The sequence below is a fragment of the Trichogramma pretiosum genome, unplaced genomic scaffold (genome assembly GCF_000599845.2).
Source record: "Trichogramma pretiosum strain Unisexual culture from Peru unplaced genomic scaffold, Tpre_2.0 scaffold66, whole genome shotgun sequence".
Taxonomy (NCBI): Eukaryota; Metazoa; Arthropoda; class Insecta; order Hymenoptera; family Trichogrammatidae; genus Trichogramma; species Trichogramma pretiosum.
Window position 1 is genome coordinate 683050 of NW_019640802.1, and position 18877 is coordinate 701926.

The window sequence follows — 18877 nt, forward strand, 5'->3', positions numbered from 1 at the left end:
CTGCGTTTGTGTGTGTAAGTGCATACGTACGCGTGTAGAGATGTGTGTGTAGAGCGTAGCAAACGTGCCATATAGATATACACATACACGAGCATATAATAACAATAATAATAATAACAGTAGAGCTCAGAGATTCATCACCTACGGCCATATGCACTTTTTCTTCCTCCTCCTCCTTCTCTACTCCTTCTTCTTCTTCTTTTCTCTCTTTCATTTGTGCATATACAGATATACTGCACTACTGTACTGTGCTTGCTTAATACTTGTGCTGCGTTGGACGAGAAAGAGAGAGAGAAGAAACCCGATAGAAAAATCCCTTTTATGCGAGTTAAACGCGGAAGCGCTTCTTTATGTCCAGAAAATCTTGCAGCACATACACACATACATATACAGTGCATACAAACATACATGCACACACAAACACACACACATAAAAACACCGCTCCTTTTTCCGAGGCTCTCGCGTGCAGCAAGCAGAACCGGTTTTCTCGCTTGCAGGCGCGTATTGCATACAGTACACATACAGCGCACACACATAGACATGTAATATTACGGACACACGTACTTGCACGCACACACGCGTAAACGCATCAACAACGCGATATCTAAACGGAATAATAATACACACAGCAAGACGACGACGACGATGCGCGAGCAAAATTTTGCAGCCTTTTGATCGATTATCGCGCTCGAGACTCGAGCCCCTACTTGCACACACAGACTTACACGAACGCGTGAGTCGTCCACACTGAGACCGGTAAGTATATACACACAACAGCTCTGCGCACGTACACAATCTTATATAGGTACTGCTTGTTTGTAAATTCGAGATCTATGTAATTATTCATCGCGTATAGTAGAGTATATACCGCGCGCAAGTTGGCCTAAATGAATTTAATATGCAGTGCTGCGCTCAGTGCTCAATTAATTGATCGTATAACAGTATCTCTATATAATGTCACTATATAGTGTTGGTGCATGTAAGTGTATGTGTGTGATACCGTAGTCACGTTTTTCCAACACTTTCGCGGATGTACGATAATAACGCTTGGAGCTGCCGCAGCAGCAGAGAACCGCGCCGAGTTCAATGCTCATGATGAGCTTTTACTTGCATACACACATACATACACATATACACGTGCGGGGCTATATTTAAAAAAGAGAAAAGATTTTATTTTTCGGGAGCGTAAATACTTTTTGCCTCTCTCGAAGAGAGAGAGAGAGAGAGAGAGAAGAGAGGCGCAACATAGAGAGAGAGAAGAAGATGGTCTTTCTCTCGTTCGGGGCTGATGATAATACAAAACGGGTTTGTGCTTCGCTGTGTGTATATATATATGTTGTGTGTACCGATGCTCTCTCTCTCTCTCTCTCTCGCTCAAACCCGTTTTCTCTCTCTCCCGCACGTATATGTACTTTTATCTCTTATTGCACAGGCACGCAACACAGTGTATAATAGCGCGTTCGACTCAGCGAGAGCGACAGAGAAAAAAAATCTACATAAACGAGTATCTGTGTGTGTGTCGTAAAATTGACGATCTCGCGAGCATCATCATCGTTTTCATGCGTGTATGCGTGTGTACCCTCTTACTCTCTCGCGTGCGAATAAACATTATATTCTTCTCCTCTCTCTACACGCGTGTGTGTGCGTATGTTTGTATTTCGCCTCCTCCTCCTTCTCGCTTTATAATAGCCTCGCGCGCGCGGACTGCCCAATTGACACGGATAATTCGAGAAAAAAAATCTTTATAGAATTAACGCGCCGCAAATTATAATTGTTTTGCACACAATTGATTCGTGCGCGTCGTCAAGGCGATGGTGGTGTTGTGCATCATCGATTATCATTATTATTGTATTAAATAGGAGCTCGCGCTGCCGCTCTCGGCTGATTGAAAATTTATCGCGATGCCAAGGAGAGTGAGCGAGAGAGAGAGAGAGAGAAAAAAAACGTAAGCAAGCCAAATACGAAACTCAATAAATTTTTCATCTTGTCGTTGTACAATTAAATATAAATCGCTCGAGCTCTCGTATACGCTCGTGTATACGCTTGCTTGCTCGCCTGCCGCGTATATACAACAAAGTTTATCTAAATAGAGTAAGAGAGCCTGAAAATGTCCGTGTGTATGTGTGTTTGTATACGCGTATGTATAAATGGCAATGTGCAGCTCGCTCGCGCGTACCAACAGACATAATAAACATTGCGCAAATGTGTGATTTATAAAGAGTCGTCGATAAAATAATTTCACGGCCTTCGACGGCGTACAGCACAGCACACACGCATGCACGTGACTATTTTGGATGTACATGTATATAGCACACACACACGTATATATCGTCGCACCACAAGCTATCTCATTTTCAGAATTAGAATTTTCTTTCTCGAGCAGCGGCAGCTCGAACGTCAATCAGTCGCGAGCGGAGCGCGTGTACGTGTTTTTATTGCACATTTATTAGCTTGATTAGCGGCCAACGAGGGACACAACTTGTCTTGACGTCTTTCGTTCTACATATATACGTATACAGAACTGTGGAGGCATTTAATTCTGCACACCACGAAGATCAAAACTCGAACGTAGGGTAGTAGGGGCTCTATCGGTACCAAGCCCGTATACCAATGTCATTATTGCCGGTTAATTCAATGGCAGGGGATGACCCTTACTACGCTGTATTAAATGCTTCATTCTTCTCTCTTTTTCTAATTTCTACCATTATATTCGCACAGGCACGAGATATAATTGCCAGCGAGAATAAAATAAATTTTCATTCATCGATCGCGACGAGTGATAAAAATTTTAACGATATGCTCATTATACCTGAGTATTAGTAGTATAGTAATGTATACGCGCGTGGACGCGGAGGAGCTGCTACTGGATATACGCGCCGAGCCGAGAGAGAGAGAGAAACGTGATTAGATTTGAAATTCGCGTGCCGCTGTGCGTGCCGTGCGCTTGTTGCGCTTTCGGCTTAGAGATATATGCCCATATATTGAATGGCGAATTAGCGTCTCCCGCTCTCGGAAGTCCGCGCGCGCGCGTATAGATTTTGCAGATAGATATAAAACGATGATGTTGAAGAGAGAAAGATATATCTCTGCACTTTTGCGCACGATGCTGCGAGCTTAATTTACGAGATGATCTGCGAGCGAGTTGCACTCGTCGAAATAAAAAATCGCGTTGCTCAATATCGTATGTGAAATGGTAAAAAAAAAAAATTTTCAAGAAACTCACCTTATCGTTGAGATTATCCAAGTCCGGCAGCTGTAACAAAACAAACGTAAATCGTATTTAATTTGTTTGAATTTTTATACATGTATACTGCGATATTAAGTATATACACATCGAGCGAGCCAAGTCTGAACGGATGAAATTTCAGCCCAAGCATCGATATTCCATTTTTTCTCGATTTTTCGCGCAAAATATCGCAAAGGCGCGCACCGGCTAGTACGCTACCTGCAGAGAGAACGGCCAATCGACCGCTCTCGCTCGCTGCCCGTCTATTACCGACTCGGAATAGCAGCAATGTGTACCTCTACCCGAGCCGCCTTCGGTCGGTAACGTCGGTCAGGCACTGGTTGCAGCTGGTATTAAAGCTCGCGGCGGCGGCGGCAAGTGCAAGCTTTTACACATACATTTATAATGTAGTCGCGCGCACGCCACTATACTCGAGCCTGTACATTATACATAAGTACCTATATATGTATGTTCGCGCGAGTGTCCCCCGGACGCGCACGACTTGTGACTTTTAATACGTGTATGCAACGTATCGTCAATGACATTAGGAACAATTTGTTCGCGGGCGTCGATCGATCATGCGAGTTTTGTATGTACGGTATAGGCGAGCGAGCGACAAAACTGTTTTTCTCCGTGTAGGGCATGTACTTTTGTATTTTATATTGTACGTGATGGCGGCATGCAAACGACCCTATACGCTGGCATATATCGCGTGTTTCGAGGTCTTTAACGATCGCCTGGCGAAATGACTATTTTCACACGTATAATAATGTTTATACCGCGTGTATATGTGCAGTATATTTGCCCCCTCGGAGAAAGAGTGAGAGAGACCTTAATTAAGCTTTACGCGCGCATTGGCTTGACCATCGTACTGTATGTAGCTAGCCACATATATGTATACGTGTGTAGCTCGGCCCGGTCGAGTAGTCTTTCGGCTCTCTCTACTACAGCTACCTAATTTAACGGGGCGTGAAAATTACCTCTCGCGGCGGCAGCGGCCCGAAATCGAATTTGCAAAAAAAAAACAGCATTACCCGCCGCTGGCGTGCGTTAAACACGTGCGCATTACGCAAGAAAACAGTCGATGCGAGTCTCTCTCCGAGCGTCGTTAAATTTTATTGTCACACAAAAGCTGTACCTCCTCTCTCTCTTTCTCTCTCTAGCCTGTATATGTACCCCCTTTTCGCGAGCTGCTGCTGCTTCACATCCATCGACAAAAGTTTATACATAATGCGAGTGCAGCTAACGGTAGCAGGTGACGCAACTGCAACTGAAAGGAATAATCGATACTGCTTAGAGTTTTGTTTAGATTTGCCAAGCGCGGCAGCGGCGGCACTTGTTTTGTATTATATATGTCTGTGTGTGTGTGTGCACGCTTGACTTGCGACTGCTGCGTGCGTGTGTTGGCAGTCTCGAGCTGCTCAGTGCGGGGCTTTGCTCCGAAATAAAAAAGGAGAAAAAAAAATTACGAAATTTCGACGGATATTTTGCATGTTTTTCTCGTCTACAGTCCGCTTTGTATCTCAGCTTCGAGCTTTCCTTTGGAAAAATATCTTTGTCTCTCTTCTTCCTCGAGCACGCGATGACGTCTCTTCGCGCGCGCCTAGGATATTAAAGCGAGAGGAAATGGAATTTTCTACCTTCCATAGCCCGAGAGTTCCGTCTTTGTGTGTCTGTAGTCAGGGGGATGGCTCGTGTCATCCGACGGAGCGCGCAAATAGCAGGAGTATAAACATCGTCAACAGGTAAGGGGCTGTCTCGAATTTTCATTCTGCAGCAGACTGTGCTGCACGAGACTCCCAGGCCAGGGTTTCGTCGACGTCTCGGCAGCAGACGGGAGCGCGAGTGTGTGATTGCCGCTGATTCGATCGATGCCGTCGATCCGAGACATTCGACAAAAAAAATACAAAATAAAAGAGAAATAAAGCTCGTGAGCCCCGAAAGGTCGAGCGACGAAGATGTCGCGCGCGACACGAAATTGATCTTAATTGAAGTTTAATTGTGTACGTCTGATATATCGTACAGCAGCGACGACGAGTTGGTCAATTGTGTATAACACGTATACGTACATATGCAATAACAACTCGCCACTGGCTCTGGCTCTGGCTCGTCGAGCCGAGTATTATTACGTACACACACGTGCAGCGACGTTTAATATGTAGGTGGGCATTGAACTATTGCTCAAAAAGAAAGACAGAAAAAAAGAGAGCGACCGGCCGCGCCGTTTTCAGTTATACAATTGCCCGTTTACTCAATTATTTATTTATATAAAAAAATTTCGCAAGCCCTCGAGTTAGGCGAATTATTACGTTGTGAGCTGATCGCGATTATTATTTTTCGACGTATTTTTGAACGTCTCGGTGTAGATGAACGTAGCTGCTACGTTTTGTAGCGAAAATGACGACGACGACGATGTTAACGCACGGAGAGTCGATACTTTGAGAGCTGCTGGACTCGGTCTTCGTCGCGGGGAATATATATACACGTATATAAAATATGTTCGAGCCAATGGTGCATAAACGAACGAGAAGCTCGTCGTCGCATATATATATACGAAGCCAAGGGGGCTACTACTACTACTACAACTACTGTGTAACGTGTGTGCGAGCCACTGCTGGGAACCCTTCCCGGCTGCTCTCGATTGCATATTTATGCCTACGTACATATACGGCGTATATAGAGTCTCGGACGCTCGGACACACAAGTTGGGAAAATTAAATTCTGGCCAGCCGGCCCCGCACTGTGTGCTCTGCTGCCGCGCGTGGAAAACATCACGCAGCTATCTCCAACGCGACGGTGCTATTAACCGTTTGGACGCTAGCCGCTGCTGCTAATGCCGCGTGCACAGGATTTTCCTCGCGTTCCTCCGAATAGCTGATGTTTTTTTAAACGGATGAGTTTTTGGACTCGAGCGCTGCAAATACCGTCGCTGCTCCATCTCTTTTCCCGCTCTGTCGTAGATTAATGCACAGCAGCGGTGGTGGCAGCAGTTGAATTTTAATACACGTGGAGTGATGGGTGCAAAAAGGGTACATACAAACGGTTCGTACCATGTGCGTATAACTGTACTTTGCAGCTGCTTTTTTATTAACAAAAAAAAACAATTAGTTATACATAATATATATCTTTGATCGCGTCTATAACAAGTATTACATATCGCGTGTGTAGCATTTCAGTCACACGCTCACGCGATAAAATTAATTATTATTACATTTTTTTCATTTATACTATCAAAACTAATCTAACGTCATGAGCTTTATAGTTTTCTCCCTCCCTGAATTTATATGTACAAATATGTATCGCACCAAAAAAAAAAGTAGTTACCGAGAGGGTAACCACTCTCGAGCTTAGAAGTAATATCGTACACATTAATCAGTCTATACTTATGCATAATAAAAATTGCACATCTTATTATTTTATACACGTATACGTGCAGCCTCTTGAAAAATTATACAAGTACCGTAAATACATATGGCTGAATATGGCATCGAAATAACGAATTCTTACACATGTAAATATCATCGTCGTCGTTGTGGCTTTCCCCCCGTCGAAAAAATTAACTTATTTTTATAACGTTATACATTACATAATAATATAATAATTGGGCTAAAAGTGAACGAATCCTGCGTCTCGTATATGATTATTGTCTCTTTCTCCTTTTTTCTTTTCTTTTTTTTTGCACGATGTCCCATCTGGCAATCCTGCGCGGGTAGCAATTGTGTGCGGGGGTCGCTCGCTCGCTCGCGCGCCAAAATTTAACCGCTCATAAGCAGCCAGGGCAGAATGACCGTGACGCAGAGGGCTGCCAGGCAACTGGCGCACATGGCCAATGGACTCGCGCTGCCACTGCCACAATCAGCAGCCCCACCACCGTTATTATCTTCCGTTTCGACGCCGCCGGCGGCAGCGACGTCCTCGTTGCTGTGATCGTAGTTGTAGTACGAATCGAAACGATGATAATCCTCGGGCTCGTCCCTCTCGTACTCGCGCACCTCGACGTCGCAGCGGAAGCAGACTTTCTGGCTCTTTCTCGGCAGCAGCTGCAGGCCGTCGTCCTCCGCCGCCGCGTGATCCCGGCGCAGGTACGACTTCTTGCCGTTGCACTCGAGCGTCCAGCCGGGCTCTTGCTTCAACATCATCTGCGTCATAATCATTTTTCGTTGGCTTTCTCTCTCTGCCTCTTTTTCTCTGCAATTATTATCGTGAATCGTTATGTTTGAACAAAAACAACTATGATATGGATTGGTACATTTTTCCTCGTGCTGCTGCTGCTGTTTCTGCTGCCGCGAGAGGGTAGACGAAACAAATGAATTTAATTAAAGGCCAAGTTCCATTATACGGATCGATAGACGTAGGTATAATATGGTAAGAGTCACTCCGCACAGTCGCTCGACTCGGCTGCTGCTGCCGTCACCGCCGAGAGAAACAATTTCGAACTAAAATATCGAGGTGATTTTTCGTTGTCGCGTGCACGTATATACCACTATACGCACACGCCGTATCAGAACGCGAGCTGTTACATTACGTTGTACACGCCGACGAACAAATGCAATTCTCCTACAAAAAGGACTCTGGCTGCGTATATATACCTAAGGCCAAGAGATGTGCGTACATTACGCAAAAAGCGAATTAGCAAAGTTTTTTCTTTTCTTTTCACCCGGAGATTGCCGCCTGCCGTATACGAGTTGCGAGGAAATGAAAAAATAACGCACACATACACATTCGTTCAGTCCTGTGATTAGGCGCGAACATAAAGGAAAAAATGGCAGAGATTTCGTGGCTGCGATATACAGCCGAGAGAGAGACGAAGGATGTCACAGGCACACAGGCGCTCGAATGAAAAAAGAAAGTTGGTGAAAATGCAGGTTGACAATTTTGCGGCTACGAGCGACTGTTTGAATTTCGCCAACTATATAAAAGAGAGATACACGCAAGACGTCATTCGTGAGCCCTGTCTGTGTGTGTGTTTGTGATATCGATCTCGGAGAGCTCCTTTTCGCAGTCTTCCTACGCTCGCTCAAGGAGTATAGCGGTATATAAAATGGATCGGCTAATGTAGTTATATGGGGAACGTTTCGAATATTTCAGCTACGCCGCGTAAGTAATTATCAAAGTCTCGATTTTCCAATCGTCGAACACCCTCGTGCGCGATTCGTACGATCCGAAAAAAAGACTCGAGCGAACAAAGTATAATTGAAAAATTGCTCGAGCCAGTGCAAACATTTGCGACAGTGCGACCGGACTTTGGGTCAAGTTCAAATCTGTACGAGTGCAGTTGGATAGCGCTGCTCTAAAACTTTTCATTATTAACATTGTAATAATCCTTCGCGGTACTTATAAAAAATAAAAATATCAACAGTTCGAGAAGAAGCTTATCGTACAACCTTCGTATATTTATTAGCTCATGAAGCTGGAAAACTAGAAAGTTGCGCGCTTATAACTTTTCGACTGCAGCATCAAGTAGCACTACTACTACCACTACTACTATATAATACTGTGCGAAGCGGTTTGGTCAAAATTTAATTTGAGTTTCATCCTGTGCAACTTTTCAAACTGCCGAGAGAGAGAGACCTCAATAATTCATTTTATTTAACCCAAAAAGCAACGATGTGTAGTCTCCGTTATCGGGAAAACAACATCGAGAACTGAAATTAAATAATGTTTTTCACTTATATATAGCGATGTAACCGCGATGACTGTGCCCTACATCGGAAAAGAAGAAGAAGCTCCCTGACACGAAAGAAAAAATCCGTTTTCTTTCGCGCGCACACAGTCGAATAGCACTAAGTCACCGCCACACTATCGGTTTTAATTATTCGGTCGTGTCGTCACGATCGATCGTGCAATCAACGCTCTACTTAATAGCAGCAGCGGAGACCCCAGAGATCTTATAAGAAAATATATAGGTATGTACGATATATCGACAAACGAACTTGGCGCGACACAGCCGCACACCTCGACCAGAGAGAGAGACGCGTCAAGTTTCTCCGCGAGAAGATGTCACCGAGCATGACCGAAGGACTCCGAGATGTGGTGGTGTGTTACATTTTAATAAAAGAAGAAAATAAGGTCTTGACACGTATCCGGCTTTTTAAATAGTTTTAAAGCACTCAGTGTCAAGGCGTCAAAAAAATGAAGAACGATCCACAGCCACGGTGCAAAAAGAGCATACGACGGAGCAGACATTGTGTACAAATAAAGAGAGAAAAGGGACCAACTTTGGTCATAACCACTCGTTCTCGCAATATACTGCCGAGTTTTTTGACGCAAGAAACAAATTTCAGTATCAGTCCATATAGGTTCAAAGTTACTATCGGAAATCGACGCTGTTCCAATATCGTTTAAATTATCGAGCTTTAATGTAATACGGCGCGTTACGCGTATAAAGCGTCATCATCGAGGGCGACCTGCTCTTGTGAACTTCGGAGCTTCTATGACGCTATAAACATAGCCTCGTAATTTATTCATAACCCCGTATATAATAATATATCGTGCATAACGCAGCAGAAAAGGGATACCGTTTTTTTCATTTTATTTTTTCAAATCGGGTAAAGCCGTTTCCGTTTGAGTAGAAAAATATCGGAGGAAAAATCGCGTGTGCGCACCCCGCTCGATCCTATTTTCCATACAGACGAACGATCGGAATCGACCAAATTCAATAAAATCTCGCAACCTCGCTCGCGCGCGCCAGCTCCGCCGCCTCTCTAGCTTTTGAAATCGCCATCGTTTGCATAAATTACTTCTTCTCTTTGCCGTGCAGCGATTTTGAAGTTGAGAGCGAGAGAGAGAAAGAGAGAAGCTGATGAGAAAGAGAGGTAGAGGTAAAAAAAAATCGTAATCGTTTGACGACGTACCTCGAGCCGCGCGAGCGCATGCACCCCCGCACGAGCACGTAGTAAAGTGGCAACCGAATTTACTCGTTTGGAAAAGTCTCGAAAGTTTCCCCGCGCGCTCGCATACAAATAGATACTACGCGAGCGAGCGCAAGCTCATCAGACTGTGTTACGCGCGGCTAATATCGCGACGAAACAGGATCTGCTCGGCTGTTACACTACAGCGCAAAAGTTGAGAAGCTGATGCCGAGCTGAGCCGAGCGAAAAGCTCAGCGGCTATATGCGAGGGCTAAAAATCTACGAGGCGCAAGAAAAGATCGCTGAGACGAGCGCGAGCTTTAATAACATAAAAGAGAACCGGTGAACTTTTCTTCGCAGGCACACACAATTGAGAGCTGGGCTCGATGTACCGCCGCGCGTTTCCGACCACGTCCCTTTTTCGATCGAAAAACTTCGCGGGCAATGTTTATTATTCGTGTGGTTTTTATATATACGTTGACTTTCTATAACTGCTCTCCCGTATACACACACACACACACAGTCGAAATAAAGTCAGCAAAATTTATCGAAAAACTGTCATTTGCTTGTCTTTACAATTTCGAAGAGGAAAAAACAAAAGAACGACTGAAAAATCGACGACGAATTTCTACTTCGAAAATAGAAACTTTCACCCAGCAGAGAACCCCCAAAAAAAAACCGAGAAAAGTTGCTTACGGAATTCAGCTCGAACTGTTCGTAAATTCGCGAGTCTATATCGACGTGCCTTTGAATAAACTTATAGCGCTGATACAAGCGTAATGCTAATATCGCCCTTATTCAATGCTCCGATGTACAGATAAAAAATTCAATCGGTCGAAAGCACGCCCCAACCTCGAAGCGATGAGTCGCATTCGGGGAATGACATTTCACTTTTTTTCGGCTGATAATCCCCTCCTACTTCCCTTACGTGCATCGATCGAAAAAGCAGTTGATTTAATTTATCGATGAAGATGAATGATCGAAATGGAGCAGCGGCAGGCATGTATATGCGGCATGAAAATATAATTTTCGCGCGTGGCACGTACTGCTGCTTTACAATTCGGTTTAAGATAAATAACGAATGAGATTTCGCTCGTGGATTATATGTGTATGTGTGCGAAGCGCATCGGCAGACAAGTGAGAGATACGAATTACGAAAAATACACGTCGATCCATCCTGTTTAATTAGTAAAATTCTATATTGTACAATATAGAGTGGAGAATCCCGTTCGTAACGCGAAACAAGACAAATGAAATTGTGATATAACGAACGAAATGCGAGCGAAAAAAAATTGTAGTTTAAATTACACGCAAAATCCACGTGCGAGCGACGATAAAATTGAAAATTTCGATGTCCCAAAGCGACACGAAATTATGCAACTAGAAATTTTAGTAGTATCAAAAGTCGAGGCATGTAATGTAACTTTGTAGTTTTAGATGTCGAAATTGTTATACCTTTGTCGTCACCAACAACGCACGGAGGATTTTGTAACGTAAACTAAATACAATTTTTTTACGTGTTTTTAATTTCTCTCGTTATTTTTTTAATCCTCTATCGCTGACGATCCGTCAGTTAACAAGACAACGTAACGAACATAACAATAAGTAGATAAGATTATGAGTTTTATTATATTGAAAATGTTATGACGCGTAATGATGATCCTGTAATTATCTATCTAGGGAATGAAAAGAAATAATAAAAATCTGCTCGGAAGTTCAATCGAAGTAAACACGTCGTTATTTAATCGAGTTTAATTTCTCTTTTTTATAAAATTCGCTATTCAACCGACTAGTCGAAACGTGCATTTAAACGCATTTTTAAAAATCTACAATTATAAAAGAAAGGGCCATTGTTTCGAGCAACTTTTAAACCGCGATTTAAAAAATATATTTCGAACAATGCACAATTTTCTATTGATTGACTAAGCCGTCGTCCTTTTTTATACATTGAAAATAATCGAGGTCGAACGTAATCTATGCTATATGCCACGCACACACGTTGCACGGAAATGTCAAAAGAACTCGCGTACTCTTCCCCGCGACGTGTTTATATGTTATAAGTACGCGCCAAGTATTAGCATAACCTTGCCGGATGAAAGTATTGACGAAAAAAGGCATTGAGTAAAAAAAAAAAAGAACGTGGAAATTTGCCTAGTGAAGAAATTACTTTGAAGCTTTTATGGAAATATAAACTCCGCGCGCGCAGATGCAATGTACACATGCGATGTGCATTAGCTCATTGCAACCGAGTCTTTTGAAAGTCGTAAAAGTATTTAGTAATTGAAAAAAAAAATACGCGTGAAAAGTAGATAAAGCCGAGAACGTTATGTAACGATATTTTTATCCGCAACCATCGAGTCAAATTGTGTAAAAAAAAAATAAATGCATGCGAATATACGAATGCATCGCCTACGAGAAATGTATTTATACATACATCGGAACGAAATTTATCGATATCTGATCAATAATTCGTCGCTTTAACATTCAATGACTCCGAACGAACAAACAATTTTTTTCAAAGATAAACCTTATAGCACACTCGTATATTATCTACATCGAACTTTCTAGGTAGATGTAATTGTTCAACTTGCGAGATATATCTGCGTTTGATCATTAATTGCACCCCCTAAAACAGAGTTACGCTTATGTGTGAGTGTGTGTGTGTGTGTGTGTGTGATTGAAATTTATTTTGGCTGAGCTTACGAAGTACTTTGGTAAAGCCTAAAAATTTTATGACTTTATAACAGCGAAACTTCAGCCGTATAAAGCATCTAACATGTTGGGAGCTGCGTTCATCGCTTATAAAGGAAATTCAGCACTTATTAAAGTAACGAAGATAAAATACTTTAGCTACTCTCTAGCTCTTCGTAATTCTAAATTAATGAAAAAAGGGAAGAGGAAAAATCGATATACCCTTGGATCTGAGCTCTACATTGAATTTATTTTTATAATTTGTTTCAATTTTTTTCTATTAATTTATAAAAAAAATACTACTAAAAATTGGGGCATTTTTGAATTTCAAACCACTTAGTTATTCGTCAATATACCGAAAGCGGAGAGGATTGCGAACCGAAGAAACTGAAGTATGTTTTTTACGATATGTGCGTATATATAGAGTGAAAGAAGTTAAAGGCAATTAATAATTGATGGCGCTCTTTTGAAACGACGCAATATACGTGCTTACACGAAAATAAATGTGTCCATCGACAGACTCTATAAAAATTTTAATTTTCAGTCTTTAAATAACATTTTCTACTAATGCAGTTGCGATTTATGCCACCTGTCATAATTTATTATAATTTATTACCCTTTAATTATAATGTTTACGAAGTAGCAAATTAGAAAGACTTTTTCCGAGGCAAGAAAAAAAAAGTAAATGTAAATACGCGAACGGGAGCGTTTTTCTCCCGAGCGCATTAAAAAACTTTATACAATGACGCATTATGTGAATGAAAACGAGAAAAAGTTGGACATCTTCGTATGCGAATTTACAACAATGGCTTGCATATATGCATGTGTATAAGCAAAGCTCATTAGTCATTGAATACCATTGACATATCAACAACGAGGCAACGAGCTAGTACACATGCTTGATTTCAAACAACGATGATATTTCTTAAACAGATCCAATTTCTCTCTCGGTACGATGAAAAATATTTTTATCAACTAAATCATGCTTAACTCGAATATAATTTTCCAAAGGAAAGAAAAAAAGGAAGAAATTTCATACTGCAATGAGCGCAAACAAAGCTCGGTTTAATTACGTTGTCAAGAAGTGCAAGAGATTGTGTTATGCAAATTTCATCTTTTTAAATGTACACAAAAGGGGATTAATGACCGCTAGAACGTAATATTATCACTCGCGGAGATTATGATTTATGGCATAATTATGAGTTGGGATTAAGCTCTTAGTATCGCAGAGATTCTGGAAAGTATACGCGTAATTCGAATATAACTGTGAGTATCGCGTTCTACGGAACTAAACATATTATACATCATGAATACTAACAACTAAATCTTTGAGACAGCGTCTTGACATTGATTACCGAAAAGCGATTGCAACTTTTTTAACAAGGTTGGGATGAAACAAAGAGTACAACTGACATTAATTTCCTCTAGTTGCTAATAAGCCGAGAGGAAGGAAAAGAAAGAGCGAGGCCGACCGAGAGAATTATCAATGATATAATTCAAAATTCCAAACACGTTTCGACCTGCCATTCAGTAACTTTGGATGACACTTTTTTCTTTATTATTAACCACTCATCGACACGCGCGCCACGACTCCGACATAAGATACAATCTGATTTTCTCAGTTCAGAGTGAAGAGTAGGGAGAATATTCGATTTTTTTCATTTTGAATCCCAAATAGAATCGTTTGCGTCAACGAGTAGGAGGCAATTTTATCATTCTAGCGTAAAATATTCAAAGCTTCGGAGCTTTGCAGAAATTTTAAAAAATATGAAAGTCATCTTTCGCCGTAAAAAAAAATTAATAGAAAGCAGGAATATAGCACGCAACATCGAGCCATCAATTTGAAATACTCGATATCAATTAAAATTTATCGGCCTATATTTGTATCAGTATAATAGACTGATTAGGAATCATTTATCAAATTCTGCAAATAGTACAAGTATTTCGACTTTAAAAATACAATGATAAAAAGAATAATGCGTACTTTGCATTTAAATTTGAAAAAAAGAACACAGTCGCGGCAGCAGCACAAGAAAAATTCTACACAATTTAAATACGTACACATAAAACGTACCTTCGGCTTTGTCCGATCAAAACAGCCACTCAGTCTCTTTCTTTCGCCTTAGCTAAACCCGCTGACAACCGTAATCTATAGAAGCTACGTGCGAAATGTCAAGTAGTAGTATATGGTTCAGCCTAAAGCCAAATGTGTGCGAATCAAAAACAAAAATTGATCGCTCCTCTCAATTTTTGTGTATCATGCTCGATTGGATGACGAGAGACTAGGAGCAGCAGCAGAAGCAGCGCGACCGGCTCGTCGCGCGTCCAACACGCTAGTGAACGGCAGCGCAGGGGGTCTGCGCACAAGCAGAATACATCGCTTAGCTGGCGCGCGCGCGCCTCCGCCAGGCCTGTGTCTCTCTATACATATATAAGCGGAGAATGTGTGAACGCGCATACGTATTTTATTTATACGTATATAAGGTGGGAGATTTAATCCATTCGAAATGTACTTACACGCACACTTACGCATCGACTTTTGTATCGAAACTCTTAATCCATCGGCGTTAATGTGTGTCATTTGCAAATAACAAAATCACGTACACACTCGACAGGTGTGGCGGGGAGAGAGTCGTAAATTGACACTTTGAAGTGAAACTTCTTTTGTTTTTTTTTATCTTATCTGTTTGTTGAAAGAAACCGATAACCGATTAAAATTGATCAAAATTAATGAAGAGGCCAAAAACATTAAAAAAAATCAAACGCAGATGGCAATCGGAAGATCGCTCTCGTCGATATTGTGTACGCGCACTGTGTCGCTTTATATTGAGATTAGCATTCGACACTTGCTCAATTATAAAACATTCACCGGTCGAGCCTCCGCAGTCTATTTTATAATGCAAAATCTGACCCACTCTGCAGCCCGCGATTTCTCTTGCGGCTCGATTATAAGCGCGCGCACAATGTATCATCGCTGCGAATGATACAGCTGCAAATCATATTTTCGTTCTCTGTTATCTCTCCGTGATAAAGCGAGTGAAAATTTTCGAAAACACGCCCCAAAAATTACTGAATAAAATCTTGATGTCTTTTTTTCGGTCTCTTTAATTCATTAAAACGAGGCTATTTGATTGCCGAATCTGATTATTCAATAATAACATTTTTTCAGAACAAAAAACAGTTTTTTAATGAAAAGTAGATGACAAAGAGAGTGATGGACAAATTTTGGTATTTTCTTGGCTATCTATCGTGTTAATGAAAGTAGCAAATAGTCAAGCACGTACACATAGAAACAAGTGAGAAAGTGATGTGTTGCACGATTTCCCTCTCGTAGAGTTTTCAACCTACTAAGCTGTGCATGCGTGTTATAGAAAATGACCAGAGTTTCTTAATGTCAAAATAATCTTTGCAGCAAAAATAAAATTGAAATCTTCATGGGCACGAGCGAATTGATTATTGAATACAGGACGCTGCCTCGATAATTAAACTTTAAAGAAACATATTATTGCTGCCTCTCATTTTCTAACAAGTTGCTTCAGAAAAACACGTCGGCCGAATCACTTTAAGATATTATCTGCGATGCGACGTTAAAAATCAGGGATAATTTGTTGAGCAAATAAATCAGTACGAAAAAAACCAAAAACAGAATCGTACGATTCATTCAGCATATTATTCTCAATGTCTCCGAAATATTCCACTCCTCTCGCGTAGCGGCGCGTTACGTAAGGAAGCAGCTTTTAAAAAAATGTCGTTCCGCATTTCAATTATGAAAAAAAAGTGCGAGTCACCGAACTTCAAAATCGGATTTTCCTTCGCCAAAACTGTATATACTGCTACTGCTGCTGTACCTTCTTCTCTAACAAGGCATCTCTCGGAGAGCGAGACAGAGACTCTACCCGAGCGTCACGACGCGCACATGACATCTGCATGCATTATTAAATTATGCAAAGTTATATTACACAAGGAGTTACAGACATCACAGTTCTGCTGCGAGTGACAGTAAAATGTCGTGTATTCTTCTCGAGTGCGTATAATACGACAGCGGCAAGAGTAGCGCTAAGGCACGCCGCGCCTCTCGATAGATACAGAAGGGAGTCTGTGTGTGCATATTCTCTCTCTCTGACTTGAAGTTCTGAATTACAGAAATTGAATAACGAACCAATTATACAACGAGCGTGTATACGCCATTAGAGTCCGTAAGTGCGTCGCTACTGAATATTGTATCTTTTACGTGCGAGCGCATAATGCGTACGAGTAATATACAACTAATAAGATATTAGCTCAGAATCATTGAGCTAGGAAAAACAAGTGCAAGATGTTTAAGTTTTACAAATCTTATATGGTCTCGGTACTTAGTCAAGAGGTAAGATGTTGTACGTTCATTAATATTTTAAAAGTTGGCTATACTTTTCCGAGAAAACTACTAGATATATCATACTATTTGCTTTAAAAATTTTCAACTGAGAAAGTATTCAGTAAGGAATTAATATAGATAATAATTATCATGCGTATCAAAGCCAAAGGTAAATCTTTTGGGTCAGCGTTTTTTTCTTTCAGAAGAAGCAAAATATATTTAGATAAAAAATCTAAAAATAATTTTAAAATATTCAACTTTTCATGAAAGAAGCAAACAGTTCAATGAAGTACACAAGCAGTGCTTGAAACCATACGACAAAACGTTAATTGTGTAAATGTATCGAGCAGAAAAAAAAATAAGAGTTGGTTACATAAAATGTGTATAGAAAGTAGTAGTTGCTGTCACTTGTGAACAGTTGATCCAATCAACTGATTGGATTAACCCATTGATTACTAAGACACACTCTGGCGAACTTTGATATGTATTACTTCACGAACGCAAAGAACGGGAGAATTAATTTTAATTATTTTTTCAGTATCTTCGCTGATGTCCTAAATTGTTTTAATAAAACGAAAATTACTGTATATTTGTGTGTTATTGAATGAAAATTAAATACTGGTCTTGAAAACTTTCAACGAAGTTGAATAAATTATTTTATAAGCACTTGAAAAGTAGACATAATTATTAGTTTCACAGAATCATTTCATGTTTTATGTTTATGTTTTTGAAGTTACACGTTCAGACTTGGCTCAAATAATTGCATTTTATCCAAGAAGTGTATCTATTATTTGCTGATTAAAAAACTTACCTCTGAAACCGGAACAAATGAGCTTGGACCATCGAATGCAGGTTCTGGTACAGGTAGACCTCGTTCCTAAAATTATTTTTTCATTAATTTTTTTTAATTTTTTAAATTTAAATTTTAAAAAATATACAAACATCAATTTAGTGTCCTACACCTATTTTATGTAAGTTTTGGCATACTTTTATATTTTCAGACGATACGTGATATTTAAAAATTTAAACCAGACGATCTTCTTGATAATACAAATATGTTTTGATTCTTTAAAACGCGTAAAAATAATTTCTGCTAAATTTTTATCATAGTTAGCAGTTAGCAGTGCAGAGATTTTACTTTTAAGTTGATAAAATAGTATTTTTTAATACTTTTCAAAACATTTTGTTTCTTTATTTTAGTTATTTTTTCAATGCAAGAAGTGAAAAATCGATTTACGGCGAAAACAACCACGTAAGATACACTTCTCTGATTTTAATAAACTTCAATAAACTTCGTACCATAATAGTAATTAATCTTGAATCATCCTACTAACCCAACGATATAATAGCGGTAAAATAGTCTTATAAATAGTTGAAATCATACGGGATGATTTTTTTAAGGTAATTTTCATGCAACGTTAGAAATGTTTGAAAAAATTTTGAATTTTTTGAGCATTAATTTTTTTAGTAGGTGGAAAGCTAAACCCTCACAAGCCCGGCTAGCTCAGTCGGTAGAGCATGAGACTCTTAATCTCAGGGTCGTGGGTTCGAGCCCCACGTTGGGCGTCTTTTTTGGTTTTGGAGTAATTAGAAAGTCACCACATGCTCCAATTCTAAAAAAACTCACATCTGAGCTCGTGTAGCAATTGGAACACAGTGAAAGTTTTCCTCCCACAAGCCCGGCTAGCTCAGTCGGTAGAGCATGAGACTCTTAATCTCAGGGTCGTGGGTTCGAGCCCCACGTTGGGCGTTTT

At 40.6% G+C, this 18877-nt stretch overlaps 2 protein-coding genes and 2 non-coding genes across 5 annotated transcripts in view; 2 read left to right on the top strand and 2 right to left on the bottom strand.

Annotated features, from left to right (window-relative positions):
* Positions 1 to 18877, bottom strand: part of LOC106657260 (sestrin homolog) — a 97351-nt gene that overhangs the window by 70805 nt on the left and 7669 nt on the right. The window contains exons 3-4 of the mRNA XM_014378660.2: positions 17935 to 18000; positions 3225 to 3254 (exon numbers count right to left, since the gene is read on the bottom strand). Coding sequence (XP_014234146.1) covers positions 3225 to 3254; positions 17935 to 18000 — 96 coding nt within the window. The remainder of the gene's footprint in view (positions 1 to 3224; positions 3255 to 17934; positions 18001 to 18877) is intronic.
* On the bottom strand, positions 6288 to 15604 carry LOC106657262. 2 transcript variants are annotated; one of them, XM_014378668.2, is made up of 2 exons: positions 14831 to 15604; positions 6288 to 7415 (listed from the first exon to the last, which is right to left on the bottom strand). In XM_014378668.2, the coding sequence occupies exon 2, from the start codon at positions 7379 to 7381 to the stop codon at positions 6983 to 6985; it is 399 nt and encodes a 132-aa protein (XP_014234154.1). In that variant the 5' UTR covers positions 7382 to 7415; positions 14831 to 15604; the 3' UTR covers positions 6288 to 6982. The 2 variants fall into 2 exon arrangements, with proteins under 2 accessions (XP_014234154.1, XP_014234153.1); XM_014378667.2 differs by having other exon boundaries at positions 14844 to 15602.
* Trnak-cuu lies at positions 18617 to 18689 on the top strand. Its single transcript has one exon. It is a non-coding gene; the product is annotated as a tRNA-Lys (tRNA).
* On the top strand, positions 18801 to 18873 carry Trnak-cuu. Its single transcript has one exon. It is a non-coding gene; the product is annotated as a tRNA-Lys (tRNA).

Coding starts and splice junctions, on each gene's coding strand:
- LOC106657262 (XM_014378668.2), bottom strand. CDS start 7,381: ATGATTATGACGCAGATGATGTTGAAGCAAGAGCCCGGCTGGACGCTC.